The sequence below is a fragment of the Epinephelus moara genome, chromosome 24 (assembly GCF_006386435.1).
Source record: "Epinephelus moara isolate mb chromosome 24, YSFRI_EMoa_1.0, whole genome shotgun sequence".
In the NCBI taxonomy this organism is placed as follows: Eukaryota; Metazoa; Chordata; class Actinopteri; order Perciformes; family Serranidae; genus Epinephelus; species Epinephelus moara.
In genome coordinates, this window is record NC_065529.1 from 39,647,506 (window position 1) to 39,663,414 (window position 15,909).

The 15,909-nt window shown below is 41.5% G+C and overlaps 1 protein-coding gene across 13 annotated transcripts in view; it reads left to right on the forward strand.

The window, feature by feature from the left end:
- Nucleotides 1-15,909, forward strand: part of eif4g3a (eukaryotic translation initiation factor 4 gamma, 3a) — a 79,802-nt gene that overhangs the window by 30,826 nt on the left and 33,067 nt on the right. For 10 of the 13 annotated variants that reach the window (XM_050037817.1, XM_050037820.1, XM_050037812.1 and 7 more), the window contains 7 exons: nucleotides 1,819-1,998; nucleotides 4,080-4,191; nucleotides 4,367-4,527; nucleotides 7,407-7,541; nucleotides 10,936-11,143; nucleotides 13,200-13,979; nucleotides 15,284-15,372. In XM_050037817.1, the coding sequence (XP_049893774.1) occupies nucleotides 1,819-1,998; nucleotides 4,080-4,191; nucleotides 4,367-4,527; nucleotides 7,407-7,541; nucleotides 10,936-11,143; nucleotides 13,200-13,979; nucleotides 15,284-15,372 (1,665 nt within the window). The remainder of the gene's footprint in view (nucleotides 1-1,818; nucleotides 1,999-4,079; nucleotides 4,192-4,366; nucleotides 4,528-7,406; nucleotides 7,542-10,935; nucleotides 11,144-13,199; nucleotides 13,980-15,283; nucleotides 15,373-15,909) is intronic. The other 3 variants (XM_050037815.1, XM_050037826.1, XM_050037814.1) reach the window with 2 other exon arrangements.

Genomic DNA, 15,909 nt, shown 5'->3' on the forward strand with positions numbered 1-15,909 from the left:
ATGAAGTATATTTTTCCTTTCCTTGTAAACATTATGGCATGACCGTAGCAACATGTCATCATGCACTCATGGTTCACTCATCAAAAAACGCCTGTGGGATTTTTTCAGTTGGATTTTGGATTATTGCAGAAAATAAATTGTGTGGCAAACATGAGTTTATGATACTTAATCGTTTTGTTCAGTAAGATAAGCTTCACACGTGAGCACCACTTCCATGATTTTTGAAGCCTCAATGCAATCACCGGAAGCAAAAAGCTGAGGTTAGGTCATAAACCAACTACACCACGGTCGCATGACTTAACATCCCCGCCACAACGAGGATGTAAATCCCCTTGCTTTAAAGCCACTTGTTAGCAACTGCATTTTTTAAAACTCATAAAAGCTTCAAAATTTACAAGTGGGTTATTTCCTGACATATTTAACACTGAAGAACAAAACACGAAAAGTCTCTTAAGCTTGTATTAACCAGACATTATTTCGGGCATGACAAAAAACCCATTGTCGCCAAGACGTGGGAACCGGGAGTGTTAACTCACTAACTCATTTCTGGGTTAAGGACTCATTCCTTGGGGCACTGTACTCGGACAGACTATTTGTTCCTCCTGTGCCTCCCAGAAGATGTTTTCTGTCCGCCATCCACCATCTGCCCGATGTCATGTGAACGCAGCGTTAGAACTCAGCTGCATTATTTTGGAAATGAAAACAAATCCCAACACTTTTCTCTCTCCGTATTGCCTTCTTAGCTACGACAACCCACAAATTGTGAAGCCTGGTTTAATATGATTGGTGTGGCTAGCTAGTCGCCCCAATTCTCATTTGATTGGATAACCTTTTGTAAATGAGTGAAGGATGAGTCATCAAATATTTAAACTGTTTTACCTGGTTTTACGAAAAGAGAAAAGACTCTGATACAGATTTTTGTTTACAGATATTTGGCAAATAATGAGATAAATGATGAGTTAACACTGAGACACAGGATTAAAAGAAACATCTCAGTCTTTAAGAAAATAATTGGGTCAAGATATCATAAAGGACCCTTGATGGCAAAACAGAAGTTCTGCAGCCAGACTCTGTTCAGTTAGTAAAACTTTTCCAAACATAAACAATCCAACACTTCAGTCATTTGTACGTCTGTCTCCCTCCTCCCACCTTCATCACCAAACATTAAAAAAACCGTCATGATGAACACAGGGCGTTTTGTGAACGTCTAGAGGAATTAAGCCGGTTCACTCTGCAGTGCACTGATTACAGTTATGTACTCTGGCTTCCTTTAGCTAAATTTTTATCTCAGTATGAATAAACTGCTTTTAAGGCTTCTGTTTAGCTGATTAGATGATTGTAAGAGGAACTATTTAGGACCAAAGTGTCTAAACAGAGAGTGGTGCTCCCGACTTTGCAGATGTCATTAATCTGATTGGTAATATTGGTTGTCAGTTACGATATAAAATCCAAACTTTAGAGATATTTAATGAATTAATTCATGTAGGTGATTAGGGGTTGATTATAGAGGCATCAAATAGGAGTATAAAAGTGCATGTCTGCCTTTCATTCCTCAGTCTGAACGAGAGTTCATAGAAAGTCGTGGTGCTGGACCTCTTTTTTTCTTCGTCTTTTTTTTAAAGCTGTTGATAAAAACCAGGACTGTCTCACTGAGAGAAATGTATAGGCCAAATGGTGGAGACGTCTTGAAGAACCGTGCTTATTACTGTACTATTTTAGATGAAGCATGGCAGCTTGTGGAGATGAGACTGCTCTCTCTGGGATGGTACTTGATGTGTTTTATTGTTTCTCTGTGTCTCTCTCACATGTTGCCTGCAGTTTTTCCAGAGGACTCAGATGCAGACTGCGAGGCCCAACATCCCTACGAACACACCCTCCATACGGCCTGGCTCACAGACTCCCACGGCGGCTGTCTACCCCACTAACCAACCAATCATGATGACCATGGCACCCATGCCTTTCCCCTCCCCACAGGCTGCACAGTACTACATCCCACAGGTGACACAGATGCACTGAAATGAATCTTTACATGACATTTGGGCTGTACCTCAGTTCCAACTATAGTTAGGTCTGCACATAAGATCTCTAGAAGCATTTTTCTTATTTTGATTTATTATGACAAACAGATTCTGAACATTCAGATTCAACTTTAAGAAAATATTCAGCAGTTGTGATCATTTTTCTTGTGTGAATGAACACTGAGAAAATGTTCTTTGGCTGCAGCTGGCACTGGTTAGATTTAACTATTTAAAGCTGTAGTTCAACATTTTGGGAAATGCACTTATTTCTTTTTTTGAGAGTTAGATGAGAAGATTGGTAGCACTCTAATGTCTGTTGATTAATATGAAGCTGCAACTTCGCTGGTCAACTTAAGATAAGATAATCCTTTATTTGTCCCACAGTGGGGACATTTGCACCATCACAGCAGCAAAGGGACAGTGCAAACAGGAAGCATCAGTAGAAAAGAACAAAGTATAAAGCATCGGCAGATTTCCCAAGATGTCACTTTTTCAATAATTTTAAAGGGACAGTTCACCTGCTAATTAATAATAACGAATATATTTTTCCTCTTACCCTTAGTGCTGTTTATCTAGATTGTTTTGGTGTGAGTTGCAAAGTGATGGAGATATCAGCCGTAGAGATGTCCGACTTATGGCCAGTATAATGAAAGTAGATGGAACTCTGCTTTTGGTGCTCAAAGTGCCCAAAAAATATATACTTGAAAAACTCACTGCAGTGTCTCTTACCACAAATCATGACCTGGTTCAGGTTCCTACAGTCATGAAATTCCTGGAAAAGTTATAAAATTAGATAAACTGAAATTATCTGTTTTCCAGGCTGGGAAATGGTTTGAAATTAAGAGTGCTTTGGAAAAGTTTTGAATACACATTGTTTAGGCTTTAGTTTACATTCCTAAAATTCCCAAAACATGTTTAATGTTACCATTGGTAATGTGACCATTAACACATCACTAGTATCATGTGGTAAACATAGACCATGAAGGCACCACGTCATGGCCAAGGGCAGCACCACCTTTTGGGGGAAAGAAACTGTCAGTGTGATAAATCGCTAAATAATGCTGGTGACAGTTGCTACAAATGGATAGCTAACGTTAGCGTGAGTGGGAGGCTGCTGCAGTACAGGCACACAGTAAAGCAGCATCAGACGGTCTCCAAGTAAACATCAGCCTCGATCAAAGAGGTGGTTTTTAACAGGTTGGTTATTTATAGAGGACACTTAGACTAACGATACCTGGTGATTCAATCACATTTACATATTTGATTGAATCACCAGGTATTGTGATTCAGACATCTATACATGTATAGATTTCTGAATGTTTGGTCAATGATGTCCACCTAGACGGAGGAAGACTAAAGGGACATGATGGAGATCAAGATTAATTTATTAAGTTTCAGGCAGAGTCACAAAACGATTATTAGATGTGTCTATAGAACAAAGGTTTGTTTAAAAAGAACTAAATGCATACAGATGTGTCAATATTGAAATATAAAACACTCTTCAAATTGCATTGACATCCATGACATCTGTTGTGACAGAGACTTTGCTGTTAAGTTTTTTAAATGTATTATTTTGGCACACAAGCTGAGTGCCATCTAGTTCCATTATATTCAGAAGAAAGCAGACATCTCTGTGGCAGATATGTCCAACACCTAGCAACCCACACCAAAACAATCTAGACTGATAAATAGCACTACAGGTAAGCAGGCAAATGTGTTTTTGCTTTTGGGTTGAACTGTCCCTTTAACAGTGGCTCCACACCTGTCTGTACCTCAGTTATCGCTTTATGTCTGCACATCAGAAACACATTTCACATTTGCTACCTTAGATCACCTGCAGTTATTTTGTTTTTGTGCCGAATGATTACAGAAAATACTCGCTGATTGCAGCTGGTGCTGGTTAGATAAAACTGTTTATAATGCTAGTTGAGGCAAAATTTAAAAGAGGTGACTGAAATCTGAAGGTTCAAAAAAATACTTCATTGTGCAGTTTTTAAAATGAAGTTGCTGCAGTATGTGATAATGTGTTAAGCCGTCTCTCACTTTCCTCTTTACTCGCAGTATCGCCACAGTACGCCCTACGTGGGACCTCCTCAGCAGTATTCAGTACAGCCTCCAGGGTCTGGCACCTTCTATCCTGGTCCAGGGCCAGGGGAGTACCCTGCCCCATATCGTGAGTCATTAATCCAACACAGACACACATCAAGCACTGCTCTTGTATCACATTTACAATCTGAATTCACCACAAATACACACAACCTGTCGGCCGTATGTGCCCCACAGCGATGTTGTGCTGATATCTGTTTTCTCCTCTTTTGTTTTTCTCTTTTTCTGTCAAATGCATTCAGATCCCCTCAGGTACCATCCGCCTGTCTCACCCTCTGTTCCGGCTCCCGTCCCCACAGCTGGTCCACCCTACTACCCAGGACAGACTGTGTATCCCCCCTCACCCCCCATCATAGTGCCTACACCACAGCAACCTCCACCAGCCAAGCGTGAGAAGAAAACAGTGAGTATCTTAGTAGTTCCTTTGTCTCGATTCTCCTCCAGAAATTGTAGCCTTTTTCCAAATGTTTTCCAAATTTGGAATCTTTTGCTTTCACAGAAGCCTGAAAAATAATATTTAAGATTTTGTTGATAAAACAGTCTCACCTCAGTGCCCATTTAGTAGCAGTTCTAGAGCTTTTGATCAGATCATACAGTCTAATCTTCATCAGCAAATTAAGTTATTCCAGTTACAGATTCTGTTTCCCCTTTTTGGAAATAAGCATTAAATGTGAAATTATTTTGCAAATTTGATAGAAAGGTAAGACTGTAAGCTACCTGAATGAGTGTATAATGAATATAATCATTCACACATATTTTCAAAAAGCCCTGAAAGACATGGAGAATACACTTGATCATTTACAGCCTTCAGATGTTTTTGAATCTTGCACAAGATCTATTTTCTACCACTTATAAAAATATGACACATCATTTCAAGACTTTGACATCTCGCTGTGACTTCACTTATGTACAGTCTGTCTTGTTTCTGTAACTTACAAGGAGGCTATATTGAACTTGTGAAATAACAGGCTGCCACTATCAGAGTATAATTTCAAATCTTCTAATAAAGTCAATGAAGATACCATTTGAAAAGATGTACATGTCATTGTGAGCCTGTTTACACATTGTATTAACGTGTGATTCAATGATCTGAACGCAGCTGGACAGACAAGACACGTCGCCGTCCACACCTTTATCTATCATGCGTCTCCAGCTGACTGTTCTTGTTTAGATTTCGTTACTATATATGTCCCTTATGCTAGAAGGTCAACGGGCCTGGTGCACAGTTAGAATATCCACAAGCGGTTGTGTCAGTACAGCTGTATGTCCTGTGTCTACAGAATTCAACACGCCTCCTCCCTTAGAGCACAACACTGGATGGTCATGACCAGCTCCTCGTAAAATGGGCATGTTATTAAGCCTTAGCACGCTGTCACCAAAACAACCACCACATCCTGATTTTATGATGTACTAGTTCTTGTTGGGGACACATGAGGACGCATTTGTGCTAACACTACAAAAGACATGTGGTCAAATGCGTCTTAGAAAATGTCAGAAAGTGGTTTGAGTGATCGGATAACGGTGCGTCTTGGTGATGGTTTGCCCTTAGTACTCGTGTAGTACTATTAGCATGTGATGGGATCCCCCAGGAAGCGTTCATACCATGTGTAAACAGGCTCGTTGTTATTGCTTGATAAAATATACAGACCCTGTGAGTGTATCTAGAAGTATTCTGTTTGTGTTCAATTAGAAATGGTGGAGATATTGTAATCTACTGTCACTGTGATCTCTGGTGAGATACTTGATTTGAGAGTCATTTTTTCCCCTTAGCACAAAAATTTAAGACTGACATTATACTCCAGACTAAATTGAATTTGGCATGTGAATATAACATTCATGAGAGAAGACAGAACATGACTCAAACGTTTCATAAAAGCAGAAGTACTCTTAAAAAATTAAGCAAAAATGCACGACTGAAAAATACAGTAGTTGGGAGACCTCTTTGCGCTGACACTTCATTTGCAGCTTGATGTGGTGCTTTCATTTTGCTTGTAATATCATTTGCAGTATGATGCTCACTTCAGGACGCTCCTCTCTATCACAAAATATGTTTTATCAATACAGTCAGTGTCTAGTTGTAGTTAGGGGGCGTGGTGAGGGCGGAGTCGGCGTGGAAAGTAGTCCTTTCTCCCAGCCTGTAACTGCTGGGAAAGCTCGGTTTTTAAACTTACATAAGAGATACTATTACATTTACAATAGGTACGATTAATTATACTTACAATAAAATCAGTATCCTACAGCTGTAAATGCTATGATGTAATAGACTAACACATTTTAGTGAATTCCATGCATGTTTTGAGACAGTATAGCAGCATTAATGTTACTCAATGCCATTAGCGTTATTAAGCAAGATTTTGTAACCTCAAGGATTGCAGGTCCTTGATGGCTCTCAACTTTCTTACCAGTGGCTAAACAACTGTTTGGATAAAGCACTAGATCCTTATTGGTTTACCAGAAACAGCCCTGAAATCGCCATCACCAAACCCACCAGACTCCATGTAAATTAACAGTAATTTTAGCGTTCACAGAGCCACCATATTTTAACATCTAACTGGGTGAATTAAGGTTTTATGTCAACCAAATCAGAGTTACTGATTGTTGAAACAGTGGAAAGACAAACCAAGATGGTTTCTGTGATTTATATTTAGTTTCGTTTGACTTTAAAATGAAGTGTTTTACTATATTAAAATTACTGTTTATTTAAATGGACTCTGGTGGGTTTGGTGATGGTGATTTTGGGGCTGTTTCTGGTTAAACAAAAAGGATATTGCTCTTCATAACGAAAAAGTTTATCTCTGTACAGATCCTTTGCATAAGCTGTCAGACACTTTTGATAATAATCTGAGCCTGTCAGTGGAAAAACAAGCGTAGTGGACGTAGATTGATGATGTGACCGTGCACTGAGAGTTGACATTGTAGCCTATTAAGCCACTGACGGCTGCAGCGCTCTCGCTAAATACTGGGCCAGTTTCAACAAGTTTTTCCCCATTAGTCTTTTAGACACAAAAACATAGGAAAAAGAACCCAGGTTGGAAAAAACCCTTTACCTCTAGATTTTTAAGTTTATTTGACGTTAATGAAGCCGCACAACTCTTCAGCATGGTGGGAAATGCTTTGTTTCCCCTCTTGGTGTAAAAGGATGTGACATTTTGTGTACCGACTATCTTTTCTTAATTTAGACCCACATAACGCTGCTGATGAAAACAATACATGAATGAATTATCACTGAGGGTTGCTCTGAGACCAGTGCGCTTTAGTGAGGTCTGTTTTTTTGTGCCATTGTCCTCCCAGATCCGTATCCGTGACCCCAATCAGGGTGGCAGGGATATCACAGAGGAGATCATGGCAGGGGGTTCAGGGAGCAGGAATTCAACGCCTCCTGTCGGCCGCCCCTCCTCTACCCCTACACCCCCACAGGTAAGCCTCTCTGACACACTCACCTACAGTAGTTACAGTTGTGGTGGCATTAAGAGCAGCTGATTATAGAGCAGAGCTTAGGCTGAGGAGAGGAGAGACGTCTCATGTTGCAGCGTAAGCGCCGCGCTCTAATATTGTCTGCTCCTCGCCATGTGTGCGACGGACAGGACGCGGCCTCTGTGTCTTTGGTAATTTATTCGGCCATCTTGTCCTCTTATAAGTAATTCATGAGGGCTTTCTGTCCAGAACATGCCTCAGGACTTCACAGCATCAAAAAAGCATTTTTGTTATTAACCTTACACATGTGGTAGAGCGTCCATGTTTTCAGCTACACAAGCAGTCCTGGGTTTTCCCAGTCATATAGTCCTGGGACTATTCATGTCACAAGGTCTAAAGAATAACAATGAAAAAGAGTCATTTTATTCATGCCAGAACAGGGCTGCATGATACTGGAAAAAACTGACATAGTGATAGATATCAAGATATGAAAATACACAGGAATTTTCACCAGATGACTTAAGTAGCTTTTTGGAAATAATGTTGATGCTGAGAAATGACCTTTTACCCTGAAGAGGGGGAAATTAGGTTGTTAAATACACTGGATGAGTCGCCATGACACCTTTGCGTTCATATAATACTCTAAGTCAGTGATCCAACATGTCATATTAATAATTAATGTTGCTGACCCTAAAATAAGGGGGCTCCCTTACTTTGCTCCCCTCCTGTTCCTCGCTCATTTACAACTTGTGGTCGGCTACTAGCGGAAATGCTTTGGTTGTTTATCACAGTGGTTCCCAACTGGTCCAGCCGCAGGGTCCAGAATTCTCCTCAGTCATTAATTCAAGGTCAACACAGTTTAATATATTCAGCATCATACTTGTGTGTGGCCATGTCGTCGAGCTACTTTTCTGTCTCTGTCAAGTAGTTGTCCATTAGTCATTCACTCCTCAGCAGGAAACAGCACGTCAAAATAAAAGCTATGTGCCAGAAATTCATGGCACTTAAAGTAACATAAAGTATGTTTTTACAAACTTGACACTCAGAGTGGACCTTGGGAACCACTGTCTATCAGACAAACTTCTCTCATAGATTAACGCCTTTCCAGCCTCACAGTTCCGAACAGTAATTGTACGCTAACTCCATTAGGATGTTGTTGTCGCAACAATTAACATAAATTCAGCCAATCCCCGTGAATTCTGCGAGACCTTGCAATTTTGTACAACCACCACATATTTGGCTTTGTAAAACGGGTAAAATCCTATTTAATTGTAGAGCTGTGTGCGGTGTATTGGTTCGCTCAGCCCCTCTCTCTTTCTCTGTGTTTAACACGAGACTGCTGCTGCAGGACCAGAGCTCTGTGCCAGTGACAGAGTCAAACACGCACAGTGACAGGGCTAACATTAGCATCAAAGGCAAATGTTACCCAATTCTTCGTAATTGGTTTAATGACATGAGCCATCTCGCTGTTTCAGTGTCGGTGGGAGATTATCAGTTTGGTGACAGATGTCAACCGCTGCTGCAAGACTTCTTTCTAAGCAACTAAATATAATGAGTAATGTTGAGGATGAGATCAGGTTTTGCTCTGTTAGCTTGTCCTAACCAGGCAGAGAGAGCAGGAGGAGAGCAGCTGGAGGACGATCCTACAGCGCTGCGTTGAAAGGCATTGCAGCCAATCAGCTGTTAATACCCCCAGTCCCCCACCATCACAAATATATTCAAGTTGTGTGGGAGACACTGAATGCTCATAATAATAATAGGCTACAAGTCCGTGACAAAAACAACACCTTAAAACATTGCAACATGCATCGCAGTATTTTGAAAAGCTGCCATGAAATCAGGCGTTCAGGCCTCAACAATCCCAAAAGGAGCCTGCGAAATTCTCAAGGTACTGGCTAGTAGCTGGTCACTGGCTTTTACAGTCCAGCAACTCTGTGGTGAGGAAGGGTCACAAGACATTGTGATAACATTGCATTAAACAGGTGCTTTATTTCTTCTGTGCAGCAAACACAAACACAGCCCTTTTTACAGTCGCTATACTGGAACCTGAGCTTAACTAGATACTGTGCTGACTATTGATGCTTTAGAAAAGCACTTGCTGGTGTTATGTCAAAGACATTTTCTCTGTCATTACATGTTTTCCCTCACATAAACCTGAAACCAACTGTTAACCCTAGCCCTAACCACCGAGGGAAACGCTACGAATTAACAGCAGGAAAGCACCATTCAATGGGGGAACACATTTTGATATAACACCAGCCTGGTTACGGTGCTTATTTACACACACACACACACACACACACACACACACACACACACACACACACATGCAGGAGAGTCTTACATCTCATGACAAACGTCATCAGACTACGTCAGATACACACGTAACCGGTATTAAAGGGAAATGCTTGGCCGGTACAATTAGTCATGGAAAATGGGAACTGAGAGTTTTCTTTTGTATCAAGCAGCAAAAAAAAGTTGTAGCATGACGTGTTTGAGTTAATTTCCCTTACTTGACACTGCACGTCCTGCGATGTGACTGTTGTACATGCACACATCACAATGCTAATGCTTAAACAATGCATCGTGGAGCCTTAAATCACATACAACTTGTGTTCAGACATGCAGGTGGAGCCGTGACTTATTAAAACCACTTCACACAATATTTTTCTCCAAATGAATTCACTGTAATCTTGTTAACAGCTGTTTTAATCTTACACTTGCTTCTTCTCTATCACTGTTTCTATTTCCACTCACTATCTTTTACAGTAGATTGCACATGTACTGTGTATTCTCCCGCTCCTTCTACAGAATCCACTCAGATCCTCTTATCTGTCCATCCTGCTCTTTTAACAATTTGCATAGCAGCCCCTAATTATGTGTAGCATGAAAACCAGCAGGGCTCTGGGTCAGAAAAACATTGAGCTAACGTCACTGGCATGTTAAAGTATTCATTTTAATAAATGAAGCCCAAATAAAACAGCTTTCCTGGATTCTGAAGAAGGACATTGTGATTTCTTCCTCCCTGTGTCCTTCTGTGGATGTTAACAGTCTTTCCTCTCTTTCTCTGTCTCTTTGTGCCCCTTTTGATTTATTTCTCTCTGTATCTTTTCCTCTGTCCTTTTCCTCTGCATTGTTCTGAGCCGATCCCCTCCTCCTGCCATTCCTCCCACATTGATCTCCATTTTCTGTCTTGTCCTCCATTGCCGTTCTCTCAATCTAACCACACCCCATCGGACTCCTTATTTTCTTGCTTAATTCTGCATTTGGGCTTGTTTGTTTATTTGTTTATGTGCGTGCTTGCCTACATCTCTGTGCCTGTCTCTCTGGTTTTCTGTGTTGCTAGTTTTTATGGCCGCACCCTCATTATCCTCACATTTTCTACCTCAAATCGCAGCAGCAGCTGAGCAGCAGCCAGACTCCAGAGCAGCAGCCGCCGCAGCAGCAGCAACAGCCGCAGCAACAGCAGCAGCAGCAGCAGCAGCAGTCGCAGCCTCCTCAGCCACAGCAGGCCCATCCTGGAGGCTACACGCTGGAGCCACCGCAGCCCCAACAGCTACAGCAGCCAGCGACCACTGGGGCCTCAGACACCAAACCAGGGCCAGGTCTGCACCAGCATCCCCCCTTGTTCTTTTAAATACATCCACAACTCCTAACAAGTCTAACCAGAGCTGTTATAACCAGATTTTTATTTTAAAATTGTGAAAATATAACCTCGAGCCTCAACAAAAAGGTGTCTGTCTGCTGTGTCATTGCCTCCTATGTCAGGCAATGTCACTTTTTTTTTTTTATCGTCCCACTTGTGCAGCTGCAGCGTCAGTAACTCTCCTCTCTCTAACTCTCTTATGTTTTGTTTTGTTTTTCCCAGAACACGCTGCACATCAAATTCTTTCACTTTCATTTCACTCACAAAGCAAAGTGTCGTGTCAGCAGGGCTCCCTGGTTTTCCAGTAATTAGCTGGAACATATTAACCAGCATTTCTTCACATAAGTTTTTGAACCAGCTCTGTGTTTGTGTAGAAGTTTATTAGTGAGCTGCAGACTGCAGCTTAAACTACGACCCTTGGAAAAATTTTGTCTGTCTGGTTTATTGAGCCTGGAGCTGTTGCGTCATGAATTTAATGTTAAATGTTAGCATTTTCCCCCATTTCTCTGTTGGTTTTTGCACAGAAATGAATAACATACACAGTTTGCAGTAGTGTTAACATTTGCAACTCCACTCCAGCTCACTCCCACCTATTCTCATAGACATAACTTCCAGCCACACCAGTGCCTTCACTGGTTCCTTCACCTCTCGAATGTCAGACCTAAGTAATGAATAATAGGTAAGCAAGGAAAGGTAAAGCTCAGTAACTTAAGGGAAGAACTACAGCTTCCCCCTGAAAGTCTCAGATTCTGATCATGAGTCAGAGACTGCTCAGTTGTCTGAGATTCCATCAAGTTGAGTGGTCGTGTCTTGTCAGTGTACAGTGTACTTCTGGGGACATTTTGATCCCTAGATTTAGCTGCAGAGTGAGTGCTCCTCACTTTCATGCTGCTCTCTGGTACAGGCAGCTATCATCTTCTTCGCAAAAGGCAGTTATTTTCTGTCTTCTGCATGTAAGTGGTCACAGCAGCTGAATACAACACAGTCTTTGGCTTTTGTTTGATATCTAGTGGCACCAAAAAAATGTTGATCATTTCATTTCGATCCGTTGTTAGTGTAGTTAGCTTGTTAACTATATTTTGTGAATGTCGCTGTCACACTGAACGTCCTGCTGATCTCTCTTTAAACTCTCAAACTCTATATGGAAACAAAGGATGGAATAGTTGAATATTCGTATTGAACAGCCAAATCTGATTTGACAGACATAATTCTGAGTCAGATACAGCCCTAAGAAAAAAAAATGTCATTTCTCTGTACAGTCCTTGTTGTCAGACACTTCTAATAATAATCTGAGCCTGTCAGTGACTAAAACAAGCACCTTTAATGGACGTAAATTAATCATGCTCAAATGCACCAACTGGTTACACTGCAGCCTGTTTCGGCCGCAGCGATCTCTCTCAAAACTGGACCAATAATTTTCAAAAATTGTCTCCATCAGTCACAAAGACACAGAAACATGGGGAAATAAGGTCCAAGTTTAAAAACACTGAAGTTTCCTTTAATGTACAATTCTTCTAGGAATAGTTAAATGAATTAAGAATGCTAAACATAGGCCTGGCAATGTATCGATTTTATATGGACGTCATGATATGATGCCAGATATAGTCTTAGATTTTGGATATCATGTCATACGTGTTGTCCTTTCCTGGTTTTAAAGACTACATTACAGTAAGTGATGTCATTTTTCTGAACTTCACAGGCTGACGTAGCTGCTCTAATATTTGCCTTTTTTCTACCTAGTCATTATATCCCATTACTGATGATTACTTATCAAAAATCTTGATTGATATCTAGGTAAAAATATTGTGATATTTGATTTTCTCCTAGCGAGCTATATGATAAATAGAAGGCTTTAAATAGACCACGTGATCGGTATTGGCCGTTATGGCTTTCAGCAATTGGTGGTTGGCCCCAAAAATCCCGATCAGAGCACCGTTATTACCTATAGTATTTAAAGAACGTGTTACAGTACATGATGATTTAATATGTGTTTATCTGAACTCATCTTCCCCCAGATGATACGCCAAAACTGGAGCCAGTAGTCCAGAAGTCTTCCTCGCCTGGGCTTGTGCAGCCTGAAGCCCCCGTAGAGAGACTTGAGGCCAAAGCTCCTGTAACTGAGCCCTCTTCTACTGTCGAACCTGAGCTTCCCTTCCCCGCCTCGATGACCGCTCCCGTCACTCTTCCATTTTCAGTGGCCAACAACAGTGAACGTCCCTCAGCCAGGGAATCCACTGCTTCAGCTTCTCCTCCTTCCTCTTCAGCCGGGGAGCATAAGCCCTCTTTGGCCCCGCCCCAGACTCCCAACACAGACAAGCCCCTCTCAGACGCCCCACGGACTCTGGCTGCTTCTCCGGCACCAGCTCCCAAGGCTTTGAACGGCCTTGCGGACTCTGGGACTGAGCTGGACACCCCGGTTCACGAGCCTTCTCCTCTGTCTTCAGCTGCACTCCAGCCCCAGGCCTCTGCTCCTGCTTACAGAGAGGTCTCGTCCTCTGAAACTTTGCCCTCTGATGTGAGGCCAGAGTTGCCCGTTGCTGCTGCACTCGCCCCTATGGCACCTGTGGCTGTGGTGCCAGTGACCCTGACCTCAAGCCCCGCCCCGGCTTTGCCAGTTCCGCTCCCCCTTGGCCTTCCGCCTCTAGTGCAGGCCACAACAGAGGCTGACGAGCCGAGCAAGTCCTTAGACACTAAAGACCTCGTCCCCAGAGTCGGGACAGAGGCACATGGAGGCATTACTGAGAGCAAAACAGAGTCCCAGCATCAAGCACTCACCAGGAAGAGTCCCACTACAGGTCAGTATCTGGTGCACCTCAGCTACTGTGAAATGTGTTGTCGCCTTGATCATTTGGTTCTGTATCAAAGACTTAATGACTCTTATGACTCTAATGGCCTTTAGGTTAGTTGTCATGCTTTCAGTTAAACCTGGAAATTTTGAGACATGTACAGAAGCACATACAGGCTGAGCAGTGGAAGTTTTTCATTGGACAACATTTGTTTGTTTTGTATAAGTGCTCCACTAAGTTGTGAGTGACTGAACGCACTCTGGTCACATGCGTGTCACAGTGAGTAGTTAAATAGAGTCTGCTGCAGAGCAACACCAGACAAACAGGTCTCTGCACTATATAATGAAAGTGGGACAAAATGGATGTGTCCATATTGACTTAAAGAGTGTTTAACTTTATTGAGGCAGTTTCCTTCTCCACTCAGTGTCAGATTCAGCATTTAGCTAATGTGGTCAAGCTCTTTACATAATGAGAGAGCGATGTCATAACCCTTTCACCTGTTGGTCAAAAACATGAGAAATGCCACTTCTTCTCGCCCTTTAAAATCTTAACTTAAGAAACAGGAATAGCACGTACGTTACAGTGGACTTTTAAATGGAAGGAGTCGAGGGTGAGCGGTGTGTCTTTATGCTGTTTAGATGTCCTGGAAATCTCTCAGAGGTAAATAGGGTAAAATTCTAACCATATAGATACCGCCATGAAACTTCCCTAATTGATTACTTACATTAAGACAGTTATTTTTTGCATTACAGGTTTTCTGAAATTATATGTTTAAAAATGCAAATTAGCTATTATCTAATTAGATACATGCTGTTTGGCGTACATTTCCAGAACAGAAATCTGGACTAAATAAACAACTAAATGTGCTTTTGGATGTTTTCTTTCCACTAGTCTGAAAGAAGACATGTTATGGAAGCAAAATAGCCCAAAAATTAAAAATTGTATCGCCTTAAAATATGACCTCGTGGTCATGGGAAATGTACTTTTTTCAGTTTACCCTTTTTTCCTGCTCTGTCAAATAGTATTTGCATATACTGATTGTTTTAGTTTGGCCAGAGATGGGTCAGGTTTAACATTGTAGGACTATGTAGACATCATAGTTAAGTATATTCACGTAATTTACAGCATTTTATGTAATTTTCTGGCTTCTATTATTTAAATGTGGACTTTAATAGATTTTGTTTTACAGGCCAAAAGATGTTTCTGTTGCATATCATTGCATTCAAACACAAATTTCCCCTTTAAATCTATTGTGTAGTTTGATGACTGGCTGTGGCTGATTGCATGTTCCTGCATTTTGTATTTCCCTGCAGTAAATCAGACTGCTTCTGCTATACCAAAGACCTGGAGGAAACCAAATGAAGGGATCTCTGCTGGAGAAGCACCTCAAAAGGAGGATGAGGTAAGAAAAGAGGCCCAAACAGATCAAACTGTGGCACGTATTCAAAGTGCTATACATTAGTGGAGTTTAAATGATCTTAAAGTAAACATATTTTCCCCCTCAAATGTTGACAAATAATTTACCTCCTTTTCAACGATTTTGTGAAATGTTTTTTAAAAATGCCTTCGAAGAATCTGAGGGTCGGGACAGAGCGGGCGAGAGAGAAAAGGAAAGGCACAATGTGGGCAATAGTTCAAGTGGAAAATGTTTCCACATGTGTGGTGGGGGAAGCAGACATAAATGACTTTGGGGTGTTGTTATCGTTCGAGAGCAACAGCGAGGAGTTATCCATCATCTTCATTGCTCAGCCAGCCCACTGTATGTAAAATCAGCTCTTTCCCGCTCTCGTTTCCTCTCCTTTATTGTTTTGTTCCAGGCCTGTCGCTGTGGGAGAGTTTTCACACCAGCACATAAACTGGTGTCACAGACTTTTAAATGGCTTCTTTTAGGCTATAATGAACAAACACGATGAGCGAAGAAGAAATGTTAGTCTGTACA